General features: G+C 36.6%; 1 protein-coding gene across 1 annotated transcript; it reads left to right on the forward strand.

Annotated features, from left to right (window-relative positions):
* Positions 1 to 5,953: 5,953 nt before the first annotated feature.
* LOC132799435 (receptor-like protein 35) lies at positions 5,954 to 8,539 on the forward strand. The gene is made up of 4 exons (XM_060811257.1): positions 5,954 to 6,056; positions 6,572 to 7,371; positions 7,660 to 7,949; positions 8,032 to 8,539. The coding sequence occupies exons 1-4, from the start codon at positions 5,954 to 5,956 to the stop codon at positions 8,537 to 8,539; spliced, it is 1,701 nt and encodes a 566-aa protein (XP_060667240.1).
* Positions 8,540 to 17,207: the final 8,668 nt, after the last annotated feature.

Here is a 17,207-nt window from a genome sequence, read left to right on the forward strand (position 1 = left end):
TAAACATTTTGTGCTCTAGAATCAATTTTTATTCAATTCCTTGAAGTGGAATAATTTCTTTTAAATGCTCATTTTCTTGAAAACTTTCCATTTCATAGACCTTCTCATATTAACTTTAAATTTATTTATTTTTTAAAGGAACTTAACTTTAATTAAAAATAGGATTGCTCCTACCAATTTGTTAGAAATTTTTTTATTATTATTTTTTATTTTGATCAACTGGTCCTCTTACCATTGAGAAGGTGTTGTAGCATCTCATCCTGAAATACATTGGAATTTTTGCACATTGACCGAGGTTGACCGTTGACCGAGTGGGTTAAAAATTTGACTTTTTGTTCTAGATGGAATTTGGCGTTGGCTTAGGCACCATGGTGGAGTGCACATCGACCTGAGTTCGTAGACTAGTAGCACATCGAAAACAGAGCTACAGTTTAAAAGTTATGAGCAAAAAAAGTTAAGGTCCAAAAAATCCAAGGGATGCTGAAGTTGACTTTTTATTCGTGCAAAGTTGAACTTTGAATCATGCATGGTTGTGAAGTACTCATCGATATGAGTTTATAGACTAGCGGCACGCCTAATTTACACATGTGGTTTGAAAGTTATGGACCTGCAAAGTTTTCCGAATATCGTAATATTTTAATATATTTTTGAATTGAGTGAACAATGTATGCCACGTGTCGTGTTCTAAGCCAATCCCATGAGTGAACAGTAGGGATGGGCAAAAATCAAACTAGACCGACCAAACCAACCAAACCGACATATTTAGTTTGGTTTGGGTTGGTTTTAACTCATTAATTGGTTTGGTTCGGTTAAATATATAAAAAAAACTGAAACGATCGATTCGGATTGCTGGTTGGATGAAATTTTACTCAACCAAATCCAAACCAAACCAATCATTAATTAAACTAACATTTTATTTTACTTTTATATATAAATATATTATATAATTATAAAATAAAATTATTAAAAGTTATTTTTATTAACATTTTATAAGCCTAAAAGTTGGTAGTTGTAGATTTGTATTATAGTTGTATAATTTTATGTTGTATTATTTAATATGTTTGATGCTTAATAGTTAACTTATTTGGTATTTTTGTTTAGGTGGATGTATGTTAAAATTATTTAATTTAGAAAATAACTTGAAAAAGATACCTAATTTAAAATATAGATGGATGATTAAAAAGGCCTAAAAAAAACTTTATACAATGTTGGTCCAAAAAGATACGTAATTTGAAATATATATACAATTTGGGCTAAGGCCCAACACGAGGCCCAAACCACGAACCCAACCCAAACCGACCAAGGATGGTCGGTTCGGTCGATTTTCGGGTTGCACATGCGGTTTGGTTTGGTTCGGTTTGTACCCAATCCAAATCGAATTGGTCGGTTCGGTTTAAAAAAATCCATAAAACTGAACCAACCCGCACCGAACCCACCCCTAGTGAACAGTATCACCCACGAGTGGCTTTTATTTTGGCCAAAATACATGTGGGCTGGGGGAGAAGAGAGAGATAGAAGGGAGGGGAGAGTGAGGAGAGACCACCACCAGCCACTGCCAATTTGCCATTTTTCGGCCACCCTTTCCATACATGCGCCACCCAACCTTGAAGCCCACCTGAAAACTGGCCGGCCAACCAAAAATCACGGCCAATCGACCACCAATGCACTCGGATTGAGGCGATTTTTGAAGGCGGTGCCAAATTTTTCTCCGGTTGATTTCTCCTAAACTAGACCTCCGTTTTGCCTCATCGCTGATCCCGTTGAGTCACCCATTCCTCGATCTACCTGTTCCTCAAAAATCACGACCAATGGCCACCGGATGCGCCACTAGCAATGATAGGTTCCGATGACCATGGTGGCTCGTCGGGAAATCGATTTCCGATGAGTTTCTAGTTGCACCGTCTATCTTCTCCCACTAATTCCAACCCCCTGAACCTAAATCTGATGTCCACTTTCTCAATTCTTAATGGATTGTGAGAATCGAGGGCCTAAAGTCTGATAGCTTTCCGGTGAGATTCCGACTACCATGGGTCCAAACTCTGAAAAGTAAGACCAGATCCATAATACTCGTTTCACAAACTTTGCTTTGGTATATCATTCATAAATTTTGGTTGTCGTTTGTGTTCGCTCCCTGGGTACCCATTTGGGAGTTACTCGATTAAAATATTAATATAATTAGTTTTGTGTATTGTGGATATTTTAGGAGCACGTGTGGATTGTGGAATCGATCCTATGGAGGATCTTGATTGAATTGCGTGCTCGAGATGAGTGATCCACCTTCAAAATTATTTTGGGTTGATAAATTATATATATTTTTGTGTTAATTATATATTTGGAAATTATATTCCATGTGTTAAATATTTAGTAAATTTATATTTGGAATTTTGATGCCAAAATTGAATGAATTATAATTATTTGTGCATTAAGAAATATTTTGATTTCAAGAATTTTATGGATATGGGATTTTGTTAATAATTGTTAAATTTTATTGTTGGAAGCTTTCATGTGAATTTTAATTTATGTGTTGTTGCCAAAATGTATTTGGGATTTTAAAAGAATTATGGTTTAAGGTTTTTAATTAATTATTGTTGAGTTTGATGTTGATTTTATGATGCATAATAAGTGCATTTACATGATTTTAAGGATATACGAATTTCATGTGGTTTTAATATTATTTTTGGCATGATTTGAATTTTAAAGATTTCAAGAAAATATTGGTTTAAATTATGGTGCTTTCAAAATATATATTTATGCATTTGAAATATTATCTGGTTGATTTTATGATATGGAAAAAATTAGATATTATTGATGGATTTATGCTGGTGATATTAATGAAAAATGTGTGATTGTGAATTTTGGAAAAACTTGGTATTTTAATAATAAATTTAGTAATTGATTTTATACGCATTCATACAGCATTGGTGTTCTGTACTGTATATGTAGATAAGTGCGCAAGTTGTAATGTCTCTTGTGAGTTGCCATCGGACCAAGGGCAAGCAAATTTGATATTGGCCATAGCCGCCGCCCTCTATGACCGGGATGACTGTTTAAGCAGCGGCACTGTCGGGACTCCGAAGCGACCGTATGCAAGTTTCTCTCTTTAATCTCCTGCTAGAAGGTGCTTGGGACGCTGGGTATCGTAGGGCATCACTGTTATATAGTGTGGTGCGGCATGTATTTTTTTTAGATATAAATTTCAAATCCCAAAGTTTTAAAGTCGTATTTAAATTAAGTATATTTAATTTGTTTTATCACCTATTTCCAATTAGTATTTTCTAAAATGTATTTATTCATATTTTATGTCAATTATTTTAAATTAATGTTTCTAAAATGCATTTTACCTTGATTTTTACTGTTTAAATGGATTTGGTGTTTTAAAATAAATTCTTTTATATTTTTACCATTTACTTCAAATAGATTATTAAACCGATTTAAGTGTTTCCTTCATTAATTAAATTGTTTAATCTACGTATTTTAGATTGATTGTTTAAATGTATTTTACCACGTTTTTATTATTTGTTTTAATTCAAGATTTTAACATGAATTTTATTTATATCTTATAATCTATTTCAAGTTGGAGGTTTAAAATTTATTAAAATGTTTATTTGATTATTTCATTGATTTAAATAATAAATTTTATAATTTATATATTGAGTTTATTTTTGTTTTATGCCAAATTTCTTTAATACAAGTTTATTTATGATTTTATTTTATTTCATCTTATAATATCTTATTCTAAATTTAATAATTGGTTTTTAAAGTGTTTCCAATGTAAACTTTTGAGTTCTAAATTAATATTTGTATTTTATGTGCATTCTATATTATTGCATTTCATTTAATTCAATTATTCCTTGATTTTTGGGGTACAATTGTTGGGTTTTGTGAAAATGGTTTAAAAAGAAAACTTTTCCAATTGATTGAACTATGAGGGTTTTGAGAGAAAACAATATTTTAACTATTTATTATTTATTTTATTATTTATTATTAATTAATAAATTACTCTTCTTGTTATATTATTATTATTATAATAATTGTATCGTAGTTAGGGTCACTCATTAAGATGATTAGCATCTAATATTTTTAAATTCCATTCCCCTAGATCCAGGTTAGTAGACATTGATCGTCTGGAGGCGAGTTCGATGTCTTGTTCATTGCTGAAAGTTCAAGGAGCCTTACTTTTCTTTGCTATCTTGTATTGTTTCTTTTATTCTTTATTGTATTAAATTTCATATTTAATTGTATCTCGATAAAACTCTGTATACTGTCTTGGACATTTATTTATTAATTATGCACTGATTTTCTGCTATTTATTTGAAATGCTATAAATTTGTGGAATTAAATTATAATAAGGTGGGAGGAATAAGATGGTGTATATAGAAGTGTATTTTCAGTGCAGGGAAATTGTGGTAAGTCCAACCCTTAGGGGAGGTTCTGTTGAATTTTCCAGTGGAGGGTCCGGTAGGGTTTTCTTAGGATCAAGGCTTGTCTAGGATTCCGGTGAGAAATTTTGGACGGTCCTGATAGTATAATATGTAATGGATACATTATGCTATGCTGTATGACAATCATATATCATTTACAATGTAAACCACGCAATTCAATAATTATATCAATACCAAAGTAAAGCATGTGACATACACATAACTGTTAAATATAACATCTCGTCTCTATTGGCATATCTATCATTATTTATCGATATTATTGACAATTAAACTTAACTTCAATATTCTTTTAAATTCTGATGCTATGCTGTATGACAATCATATATATCATTTACAATGTAAACCAAGCAATTCAATAATTATATCAATACCAAAATAAAGCATGTGACATACACACAATTGTTAAATATAACATCTCATCTCTACTGCATATCTGTCATTCTCTATCGATATTATTGACAATTAAATTTAACTTCAATATTCTTTTAAATTTTGAAGCTAACCGTTCTGAAAAGATATTGGCGTTATAAGGATAACTATATTAGTACAATTGAATTATCCCATTATCTACACCCGAGTGATGTGAAATTAAATACCAGATAGTCTATTAGTATGCTGCACTGACCCACATTGAGCATCACATAAATATCAACTATGAGTAACTTATGATACCATCTCATTCATGTACTCATTGTAATATTTAAAAAAAAAAATATTCTCGTTGACTATTGGACAAAATAGACGTATTTTTTTTTTCTATAAAGACAAAATAGGACAATTTATGTTGTCTAACAACCCATTAATTACATACATTGATTACATTTATATAGTTCATGGTTAGATTACATATAACTAATAAGCTGTGGAGAAATATTACATATTTGACACGGCGGAGTAGAATATTTCTCTATAAATACATTCCTATCAAAATAATTTTTAAATAAATAGGTGTATGGTCAAGATTCATATCCCTGCAATTTTTTAATCTTTTTTGGTGTTCCATATGTCGATGGAGTTTTTAGTCACTTCTACTTTCAAGGTAGAAAAAGACTCGAAAGAAGCTTGTTGACCAAAAAGATTTTTTATTTATTTTTTTAAAATTTTGGAAAGCCATTTAATTTTCAAAAATTCAGATTCACATATATATTCTCAATGATAATAATAAAGTGTAAAATAAGAGGAACTATTTGAAATTTGCACTATACTAAAAATTGAACTATATAAAGCCTTATAACGTTCATATGTTCCAACCTACTAGATACATAATCTGATTCCTCTATTTTTCAATATCATTCCTGTGAAAATGAAAACGGCATATCAATTCCTCTTATTCCATTATCTCCTGCTCGTCTCATCATCATGCTTCTTCTTTCTTTCACACTCTTCCAATTCCTCTTGCCTCCCTCACCAATCCTCCATTTTACTGCAACTCAAATGGGAATTTAGCCCCATAGACCCAGAATATTCAAAGATGAGAGATTGGAAGGAAGGCAGTGATTGTTGCTTGTGGGATGGAGTCACTTGCAATATGGAAACAGGTCATGTTGTATGCCTTGAGCTCAGCAACAGCAGGCTTGATGGCTGCCCTTTGCGTTCTAACAGCAGCCTTTTCAGGTTGCTTCATCTTGAAAAGCTAAGCCTTGCTTATAACCACTTCAATTCATGCCTAATTCCTGCTCAGTTTGGCTAACTTTCCACGGTAACCCATCTCAACCTCTCTCTCTCTGGGTTTTGTGACCCTATGCCATCTCAAATCTTAAACCTAACAAATTTGGTTTCACTTGATCTTTCTTCCTATTCTAACTGGCCTTTTTCTCTGTGTCCACCTTACCAAGATCCCGAGCTGCTGAGAAAGCTTGCCCAAAACTTGTCAAGTTTAAGACAACTTCATCTCGACAGTCTAAATCTTTTTTCAAAAGTACCTGCATCCTTGGCCAATTTATCTTCCCTGACTCATCTCTCTCTTCATAGCTGCAGTTGACATGGTGAATTTCCGAAGAAGATATTCCAATTGCCCAACTTACAAATCGTTGATCTGTCTTGTAATGGTGATCTCATCGATTCTCTTCCCAAATTTCATTCTGGCAGCAATCTCATGTCTTTGCAACTTTAACAAACAAAATTTGAAGGGAAAATACGAAATTCAGTTGGCAACCTCAAGTCCTTGAAGGTTTTGAGTCTCTCTGAACGTGAATTTTCAGGGCCAGTTCCTCATTCTATTTGGAACCTTTCTCAACTATCTTATCTTTCCCTGTCAAGCAATTATTTCAATGGCCAATTTCCATCTTCACTTAACCTTGCAAAGATCACACAACTTCACCTGGAAAACAATGAATTTAGCGGTGAATTTCCTTCTTCACTCAACCTTCCTCACCTGAAATCTTTAGATGTTAGTGACAATAATTTCAGAAGTCAGATACCATCTTCACTTCGAAATCTAACACAACTAACCTCTTTGGATCTTTCAGATAATTATTTCCATGGAAGCTTCCCATTATCACTCCTATATCTTCTGGAAGAAATCGGATTCCATAACACTAGTTTGACAGGTCCAATCCCATCCCGTGCTTTTAATAACTTGACCTTTCTTAGTTCCCTTGATTTGTCAACCAACTCTTTGAATGGAGTCATCCCTTCGTCTCTACTTACATTGCCTCTTTTGGAAGTCCTAATTCTAGATGACAATCAGTTTATAGGCCTTGAGAGTATCTTGATCTCTAATTCATCCGAATTGTTTACTCTGACTTTAGGAGGAAATAAATTAAATGGACATTTTCCAACTTCCATCTTCAAATTGAATCGGCTGACTAATCTGTACCTTAATTCAAATAATTTAAGTGGCAGAGTCGATTTGGGCATTGTCTTCTCAGAGCTGAGCATGCTTAATAATCTTGATCTCTCATACAATAGCCTATCTCTTACAACAAATGTAAGTATGAATGTTTATGCTCTTCCTAAGTTTAAATATTTACAATTATCCTCGTGCAACTTAAGTGAATTTCCTGATTTCCTGAAAGCACAAAATGAATTAGTGAGATTAGATCTTTCTCACAATATTATTGGCGGCCCAATACCTAAATGATTCTTGAGTATAGCCACCATGAACTTGAGATGGCTGAGTCTTTCTCACAATTTCATTAGCGGTTGGGAAGAAGTTCCATCAGTTCTCCCGTGGATGAAATTGACTTATCTTGATCTTAATTCAAACATGTTGCAGGGACCACTTGTTGTTCCTCCAATGTTCACCCTTTATTTCTCCATCTCAAATAATAGCTTGACTGGAACAATTGATCCATTGTTCTGTAACTTATGGAATCTAAGACTACTTGATGCGTCAAGTAATCGTCTAGGAGGTTCTATTTTTCAATGTTTGGGTAACTGGGGCCTTGCTGTACTCAATCTTCGAAGAAACAACTTCCATGGGAATATTCCTCATATCTGCACACGTAAGGATAGATTAATGACATTGGACTTGAGTCGCAACCAATTATATGGGAATATTCCACGGTCACTTGTCAACTGCAAAGATTTAGAAGTTTTGGATCTTGGCCACAATCAATTAAGCGATACGTTCCCATTTTGGCTATAGAATCTGCAGAGGCTCCAAGTTCATGTCCGTTGATCTCTCCAACAATAAATTTGATGGAGAAATTCCAACTACATTATGGCATCTTCGGTTTCTAATTATGCTGAATTTGTCAAGCAACAATTTTAATGGACTCATCCCATCAGCTATTGCAAATCTAAAGGAGCTCGAATCATTGGACCTATCTAACAATAAGCTCTTTGGTAAAATCCCTCAGCAATTGACAACCCTCACGTTTCTTGCATATTTAAACTTGTCTCACAATCAACTTATGGGTCAAATACCACAAGGCGGACAAGTTTCAACATTTCAAGATTCTTCTTTTGAGGGTAACTTGGGATTGTACGGCATTCCATTGTCCAGAAAATGTGAAACTCCTACTTTGCCAGCTTCTAATGATGAATACAATAATGAGAAATCAGATTCCATATTTGGTTTTGGATGGAAATCAATAGTGGTGGGATATGGATGTGGATTGCTAATTGGAATGGTGGCTGGACCTGTGTGTTGAAGTGTGGCAATTTTGCCATTTGATGGTGCATGTCACCGGCTAGCATGCACACCTTGGTATCAAATCCTTTCCTTTTATGAGTTTATATTTTTTGTATGTTTTTAATTGATGCAAGGTATATTTTGATAATGTTTTGTGCCTAAGTTATGTATGCAAAAGTATAGGCAATATTATGCACAAAAGAGTAGGAATGTTATGCTTGAAATGCCTATGGTGCTGGATTCATAATTTCCAGCAACATAGTTCCACTATTTATCTTATATCTCAGGTTGAAAATGGAGTTTTGGGCTAAACTTTTAAGGGATGTCTACAGACATATATAGAAGACTATGGTTAAAATTTCAGGTCAAAATGACATGGAAAAGTCCATTTTATATTCCAAAGAGATTGCTGCATCTGATGGGCCCAGTATGCAGAGTATGGGTCAGTTTTGGAGCTGTTTGGCCCATGATCCGGTTTTAGAACTTTCCTAGCTCTTGGAACAATATTTATTGATGACCAAGGATGATTCAAACCAAGTTTCATAAGCAGATACAAAGGGGAACTAAGTAGGTGAAGCTAGTTTGGTTGTTTACCCAAACTAGTTAAACAATACGAACTTAGTTCAAACCATGTGCCACTTTTTACTATATTTGGAATAGACATGTTGCAGCTGATTTTTACTTCTTTTATGTATGAAAAGTTAGGTGTTGACCATTTTACTTTTTAAATTTCAAATACTTTACTCATTTTGTAAGCTCACATGCTTGGCATGTGTGAACTAGTTGTAATTTCAAGCTTATATTGTAAAATGAATGAAATGGCTACACATCTAAGCCTTATTTTCAAAAGCCAACGTGGTCCCCTTCTTCTTATCTCTTCTTCAACACCTTAAACACTCTAGGAACCCTAAAAACCAGAAAACACCATAACCAAAACCTAAAAACACAACTCACACACAACCATTCCCAAGAGCATCACCAAAAGTTTGCTTGTTGCTAACACTTCAAGCTAGCTTGCTCTTGGTCATAACCTTCTTACCCCAACAAAGTGGTATCAGATCAAGGCATATTTTTGTGAGATTTGTGAGGTTTTTGGGCTGGTTCGTTCCTTGAGAGTGAAGAGATACTTGAAAGCACAAATATATTTTCATATTCCTTCATACTCGAAAGCAACATTCACATGGCTTCTTCAAGTTTTTTAACTCCTTCTCCTCCTATCTTCAATGGGGAGAACTACAACATTTGGAGTATCAAGATGCAAGCCACTTGAAGGCTTATGGTCTTTGGGAGGTCACCATAAATCCCCAAGAACTCGAGCCTTTGAGACAAGGGGCAACGGTCAACCAAATCAAGCACCATGAAGAGGAATTGGCTAAAGGTTTCAAGGCTCTCACAGCCATTCATTCTTGTATTAGTGATACCATTTTCACAAGGATAATGGCATGTGAGAGTGCCAAAGAAGCTTGGGAAAAACTTCAAGATGAGTTCCAAAGGAGTGCAAGGACAAGGCAAATGCAAATCCTTAACCTAAGGAGGGAGTTTGAGACTATCAAGATGAAAGACAAAGAAACAGTTAAGGAGTTCACCACAAGGCTTCTTAATATGGTGAATCAAATTAGGGTGCTAGGTGAAAGATTAAGTGACCAAAGGATTGTAGAAAAGGTGTTGATCTCTTTGCCCGAGAGGTTTGAAGCTAAGATATCTTCATTGGAGGAGTCAAGGAACCTAAATGAAATTTCCTTGACAGAGTTGGTGAATGCCTTGCAAGCTACGGAGCAAAGGAGGAGGATTAGACATGAAGAATCAATGGAGGCTGCATTTATGTCTAAACAACATCAAAAGACACAAAATTAAAAGAAGAACAAGCTTAAGGTCATAAAAGAGAAAGGTGAAACTAGCAAACCCGAGAGGAAGTCCTATGAACCTTGTCACCATTGCAAGAAGAAAGGTCATCATCCAAGAAGGTGTTGGTGGAGTCCGGATGCATTTTGCCATAAATGCCAACAAAAGGGTCATGTGGAGAGAGTATGCAAGGCTAACAAGAAAGATAAGCAACAAGCAAATGTTGCTAAAGATAATGCAAGTGATAGTGAATCCGAAGAGTTGTTTGTTGCTACTTGTTTTAGTAGCATCAAGAATGATGAAGGATGGATCATTGATAGTGGAGCAACACACCATATGTTTCACAAGCATGAGTGGTTCACAAACTTGGATAGGAGTAGCCACAACAAAGTTAAAATTGGAAATGGAGCCTTGATGGAAGTGAAAGGCAAAGGAGATGTGGTGATACACACCACCAAAGGTATCAAAACTATCCATGATGCTTTCTATGTACCTTCTTTATGTGAGAACTTACTTAGTGTAGGTCAAATGCTTGAGAACAAATATGCATTACACTTCTCAAACATGATATGCACTATAGTTGATCCTCATGGAAATGAATTAATGTGTGTTGGAATGAAGAACAAGAATTTTAGGTTGAATATGGATGAAAATGGTGCATCGGTTGCATTGAACACCAAAGTTGAGAACACCTCTCAACTTTGGCATAAAAGACTAGGCCATGCTAGCTTTAAGTCATTGGTAGGCACACATGAACTTGTTAGAGACATGCCATTGGTGGAGAAGCAAGAACATGTGTGTGAAGTGTGTCAAAAAGGAAAGCATACTAGGCTAGCATTTCAATCTTATTCTTGGAGATCAAAGGAGAAGCTAGGACTTATACATTCGGATATTTGTGGTCCTATGAGTGTTCCATCCTTAAATGGCAGCAAATATTTCATAACTTTCATTGATGATTACTCAAGAATGTGTTGGGTGTATTTCCTTGAAAGAAAATCACAAGCTTTGGATAAGTTTGTAGAATTTATGAAGTTAGTGCAAAATCAATCCGGTTGCACTATAAAGGTGTTAAGGACGGACAATGGTGGGGAATACACAAGTGAGGCTTTCAAACAACTTTGTAAGGATCATGGTATAGTTCATCAATTCACTACACCATACACACCACAACAAAATGGTGTATGTGAAAGGAAGAACCGTACCATCATGGAGGTGGCTAGATGTTTGTTGTTTGAAAGTGGCTTGCCAACGAAGTTTTGGGCTGAAAGAGTTAATACATCCATCTACATCCAAAATAGGCTTTACTCCAAGTCTTTGAGGAGTAAAACCCCATTTGAGCTTTGGTTTGGATATAAGCCTTCTTTTGATCATCTAAGGGTATTTGGAAGCATTTGTTACATCTTAGTACCACAAGAAAATAGAGGAAAGCTTGATGAAAGGTCACAAGTTGGTGTCTTGGTTGGCTATAGTGATGTGACCAAGGGATATAGAGTGTATAACTTGGAAACCAAGAAACTTGTGATAAGTAGAGATGTGAAAGTTGATGAGGAAGCTAAATGGGTTTGTAGTAAGGAGGAGTTGGCTAGTATGGATGAAGACAGTCAGCTTGAAGCTCATGATAATGATGAGGAACAAGGAAATGATGAAGGTGCTGCCCATGATGATGAATATGATGAGAATGAGCAAGAAATCTCCATAGGGGCTGATTTGGAGATTGGTGATGGTGTGAGAGGCACAAGACCTTTTAATGAGATTTATGAAAGGTGTAATGTGGCATTGAGTGATCCAATCAATGTCCATGAGGCTATGGCAAGAAAATATTGGAGACAAGCCATGCAAGATTAAATCGATGTGATAAACAAGAATGACACTTGGAGTTTGGTAACAAAATCGAAGGGAAAGAATGCTATTGGGGTGAAGTGGATCTTTAGGACCAAGTACAATCCGGATGGGTCCATAAATAAGCACAAGGCAAGGCTTGTTGTCAAAGGATATGCACAACAAGCCGGTGTGGATTATGGAGAGACTTTTGCACCGGTTGCAAGGATGGAAACCATAAGACTTCTCCTTGCAATTTCGGCACAAAAGTTTTGGAAAGTATATCACCTTAATGTGAAGTCAGCCTTCTTGAATGGAATATTGAAGGAAGAGGTCTATGTTATGCAACCCGAAGGTTTTGTGAAGAAAGGAAGTGAAGAGAAGGTATACAATGTAACACCCCGTCCCGAACCATGTCGGAATTTTCGCACGTTGACCAAGGTTGACTATTGATCATTGACTCAAGGGGTCAAAAGTTGACTTTTTGACTCGATTGGAATTCTAGGTTGACTGAGGTACCGTTATGAAGTACACGTTGGCATGAGTTCGTAGACTAGTAGCACGTTGAAAACGGAGTTACGGTTTGAAAGTTATGGGCAAAACAAGTTGAGGTGCAAACAGTCCAAAAGGTGCCGGAGTTGACTTTTTCTTGTGGTGTAATTTGGTGTTGACTCTTGTACGGTTGTAAAGTACTCGTCGATACGAGTTCATAGACTAGCGGCACGTTTAAATTGGACGTTTGGTTGAAAAGTTATGGACGTTTGAAGTTCGCCGGATACCGTAATATTTTATTATATCTGGCTTAAGTGCACAGTGACACCACGTGTCAGCTTCTGATTGGTCCACGTGGAATGAATAGTGTCACACAGTGGCTTTTATTTGACAAAAATCTCGGGGAAGAGAGAGAGAGTCCGACCGGCCGCCGGAGTTTTTCAAATATTCCGGCGCCGACCAGCCCTCACCACCTCCTCAAGTCCGGGCTACCCACCAAATTTCACAGCCACCGGACCTCCGACGCGCCGGGATCGGAGCGTTTTCTAGCGAGGGGCCGAAAATTTTCAAACCCCGATTTCTCCGCTGTCCGGCCTCCGTTTGCCTCACCGCCGGTCCCGTTGGATTCTTCTCCCCTCGATCTACAAATCTGCAAAAAATCCCAGCCAACGGCCACCGCACGCGCCGCCGCCGGTGACCGCGGCGGTTCGCCGGAAGTTACTGTTCCGGCGAGTACCCAGTCACACCGCTGATCCCTCCCGACTGTGTTCGACCTCCTGAACCCGAATCCGGCATCCGTTTCCACCAATTTGCGACGGTTTGGGAGAATTGAGGAGTCAAATCCCGAAAGCTTTCCGCCGAGATTCCGACCACCTCGGGTCCCATCACCGGAAAGTAAGACGAAATCCGTGATCCTCGTCGCTCAAGCTTCAATTCGGTATATTATTCGACCATGTTGGTTAACGTTTGTGTTTGACCGCCTGGGTACCAGGTATTATTACCCGATTAAAATATTAATTTATTTGACTGTGTGTGGATTTTGTTCTAGGAGCACGGGTGAGTCATGGAATTGATCCCATGGTGGATCTTAGGTAAATTGCGTGCTCCAGGTGAGTGACCCACCTTCAAAAATATTTTGGGCAATTAATTATGTTTAATTGGTATTTGAATCATGCTCATGTGGTACGATGTAATTGTTATTTTATTGTGGTTTAATTTATTATTTATGCATGAGCAAAGTGTATTTCGGTAATAATCGTACGTGGTTTTAAGTATTATTTTTCGGGCATAATTGGGTTAAATATTTTATGAAAATATTTGTTTAAATTGTATAAATTATGCCCGCGGTATTTTAATTGTTGCATCTTGTGTTACGAGAAAATTATGGTTTATTTGTTATCGATGTTTTCGTACCGGTTTGTTAAAAGAAAATATGTGGGATGGTATTTTGTGAAAATTTGGTATATTTTCCACGGTAATTTTGGAAAAACGGTACGGTTGGTTTAATAATTATTTTAGACGCATTCACACAGTATTGGTGTTCTGGTATATGTATATGTGGTTCAGCGCACAAGTATTATTATTTCACCCGTGAGTTGCCATTGGACCGTGGGCAGGCAAGTTTGATATTGGCCACAGCCGCCCCTCCCTTGGCCGGGATGATGGTTTCAGCAGCGGTACTGTCGGGACGCCGAAGTGCCGTTTGCAAGTTTCTCTCTTTAATCCCCCCGCCAATCAGTGCTCAGGACGCTGGGTATCGGAGGGCATCACTGGTATATGGTGTGGTGCGTCAAGTACAAATTTTTCGGATAGAGATTTCAAACCCCAAAGAGTACAAAATTATTTATTATAATTTATTACAGTTTATTTATATTTGGGTATTTATTTATTTATTGTTGTTTATTAAATTATTTGGTCCCTTGGTTTTCGGGAAGTACGAATATCGGGTTTTGTGAAAATGTTTTAAAAGGGGAACATTTCCAATGGAGTGAATAGTGAGGGTTTTGAGAGAAAATATTACTTCAATTGTTTATTTATTTATTTATTTAATTGTTCGGTATTGATTAATTAAATCCTTTTATTTGGTATATTATTAATATTAAAGGTGTTCAGTAGATAGGGTCACTCACTGAAATGATTAGCATCTCACACTCTTAAATTCCATTCCCCTAGGTCCAGGTTGGAGACGTTGATTGTCCGGGGCGAGCCCGACGTCTCAGTTCGTTGCCGAAGTCCAAGAAGTATTTCTTCCCTTTTTCCTCTCTATCTTGTATTGCTTTTTATCTGTCATAGTATTAATTCCACATTTGTTGTATAATGCTCTGTATACTATATTGGACGTGTAGTTATTATTTATGCACTGGGTTGCTGCTGTTATTATTTGAAGTGCTGTAAATTTGTGGAAACAAATTGTAGTAATGTGGGAGGAATAAGGGGATGAATTTTTGAAGTGTGTTTTCAGTGCAGGTAATTTTTGGTAAGTCCTACCCTTAGGGGAGGTGCTGCCGGATTTTCCGTTGGAAGATTCGGTGGTATTTCCCTGGGATTAGGGCTTGTCTAGGGTTCCGGGGAGGAATTTTGGACGGGTCCTGACATACAAGCTACACAAGGCCTTGTATGGCCTTAAACAAGCTCCTAGGGCATGGTATGCCAAGATAGATGGTTTTTTAACAAAGCATGGATTTAGGAGGAGTCCTAATGAGTCTACATTGTATATTAGGAATCATGGTTGCATGGTGTTGGTGTCTCTTTATGTTGATGACCTCCTAGTGACCGATGGTAATGAGAAAGAAGTGAGCAACTTCAAAAGTGAGCTAGAATTGAACTTTGAGATGTCTAGCCTTGGAGAGATGAAATAATTTCTTGGAATTGAAGTTGTCCAATCATCCAAGGGCATCTTCATATCTCAAGAAAGCTATGTGAAGGAGTTGCTCAAGAAGTTTGACATGGAGGATTGTAATAGCGTTGCCACACCTATGGATGAAGGCACCAAGTTGGTGAAGGATGATGATTCTCCAAAGGTAAATCCTTCCATCTATAGAAGTTTAATTGGTAGCCTTTTATATGTATGCTCTACTAGACCGGATATCATGTCTAGTGTGGCTGTTTTGTCAAGATTTATGCATAGTCCATCACAAAATCATCTTAGTTGTGCAAAAAGAATCCTAAGGTATTTGAAAGGTACTAGTGATTTTGGTATATGGTATAAGGATGGCATGAATGAAGCTTTGCTTGGTTATAGTGATAGTGATTGGGCTGTTTCTTTAGATGATAGCAAGAGCACATCGGGCTACATTTACACTCTTGGAAATGGTCCTTTCTCATGGAGTTGCAAGAAGCAACAAACCGTTGCACAAAGCACCGCGGAAGCCGAGTATATTGCTTGCTCAAGTTGTGCTAATCAAGGTATTTGGCTTAGGAAATTATTGGAGGACTTGAGCTTGAAGCAAGAGGAAGCCACGGTAATATTGTGTGACAATACTTCAGCAATAGCAATTGCACAAAATCCAGTCCAACATGGGAGGACCAAGCACATACCGGTCAAGTATCATTCCTTAAGGGAATTTGAAGCAAGTGGTGAAGTGAAGTTGGAGTATGTGACTTCCGAGGAGAATTTGGCGGATATCTTTACCAAGCCATTGGGAAAGAAGATATTTGAGATATTGAGAGGACTTCTCAATGTCTCATACAAAATTGCCAAGGAGGAGTGTTGAAGTGTGGCAATTTTGCCACTTGATGGTGCATGTCACCGGCTAGCATGCACACCTTGGTATCAAATCCTTTCCTGTTATGAGTTTATATTTTTTGTATGTTTTTAATTGATGCAAGGTATATTTTGATAATGTTTTGTGCCTAAGTTATGTATGCAAAATTATAGGCAAAATTATGCACAAAAGAGTAGGAATGTTATGCTTGAAATGCCTATGGTGCTGGATTCATAATTTCCAGCAACATAGTTCCACTATTTATCTTATATCTCAGGTTGAAAATGGAGTTTTGGGCTGACATTTTGAGGGATGTCTACAGACATATAGAGAAGACTATGGTTCAAATTTTAGATCAAAATGACATGGAAAAGTCCATTTTATATTCCAAAGAGATTGCTGTATCTGATGGGCCCAGTATGTAGAGTATGGGTCAGTTTTGGAGCTGTTTGGCCCATGATCCGGTTCCAGAACTTTTCTATCTCTTGGAAAAATATTTATTGATGACCAAGGATGATTCAAACCAAGTTTCATAAGTAGATACAAAGGGGAACTAAGTAGGTGAAGCTAGTTTGGTTGTTTACCCAAACTAGTTAAACAATAGGAACTTGGTTCAAACCATGTGCCACTTTTTACTATATTTGGAATAGACATGTTGCAGCTGATTTTTACTTCTTTTATGTATGAAAAGTTAGGTGTTGACCATTTTACTTTTTAAATTTCAAATACTTTACTCATTTTGTAAGCTCACATGCTTGGCATGTGTGAACTAGTTGTAATTTCAAGCTTATATTGTAAAATGAATGAAATGGCTACACATCTAAGCCTTAT

Source organism: Ziziphus jujuba, chromosome 9, assembly GCF_031755915.1.
Source record: "Ziziphus jujuba cultivar Dongzao chromosome 9, ASM3175591v1".
In the NCBI taxonomy this organism is placed as follows: Eukaryota; Viridiplantae; Streptophyta; class Magnoliopsida; order Rosales; family Rhamnaceae; genus Ziziphus; species Ziziphus jujuba.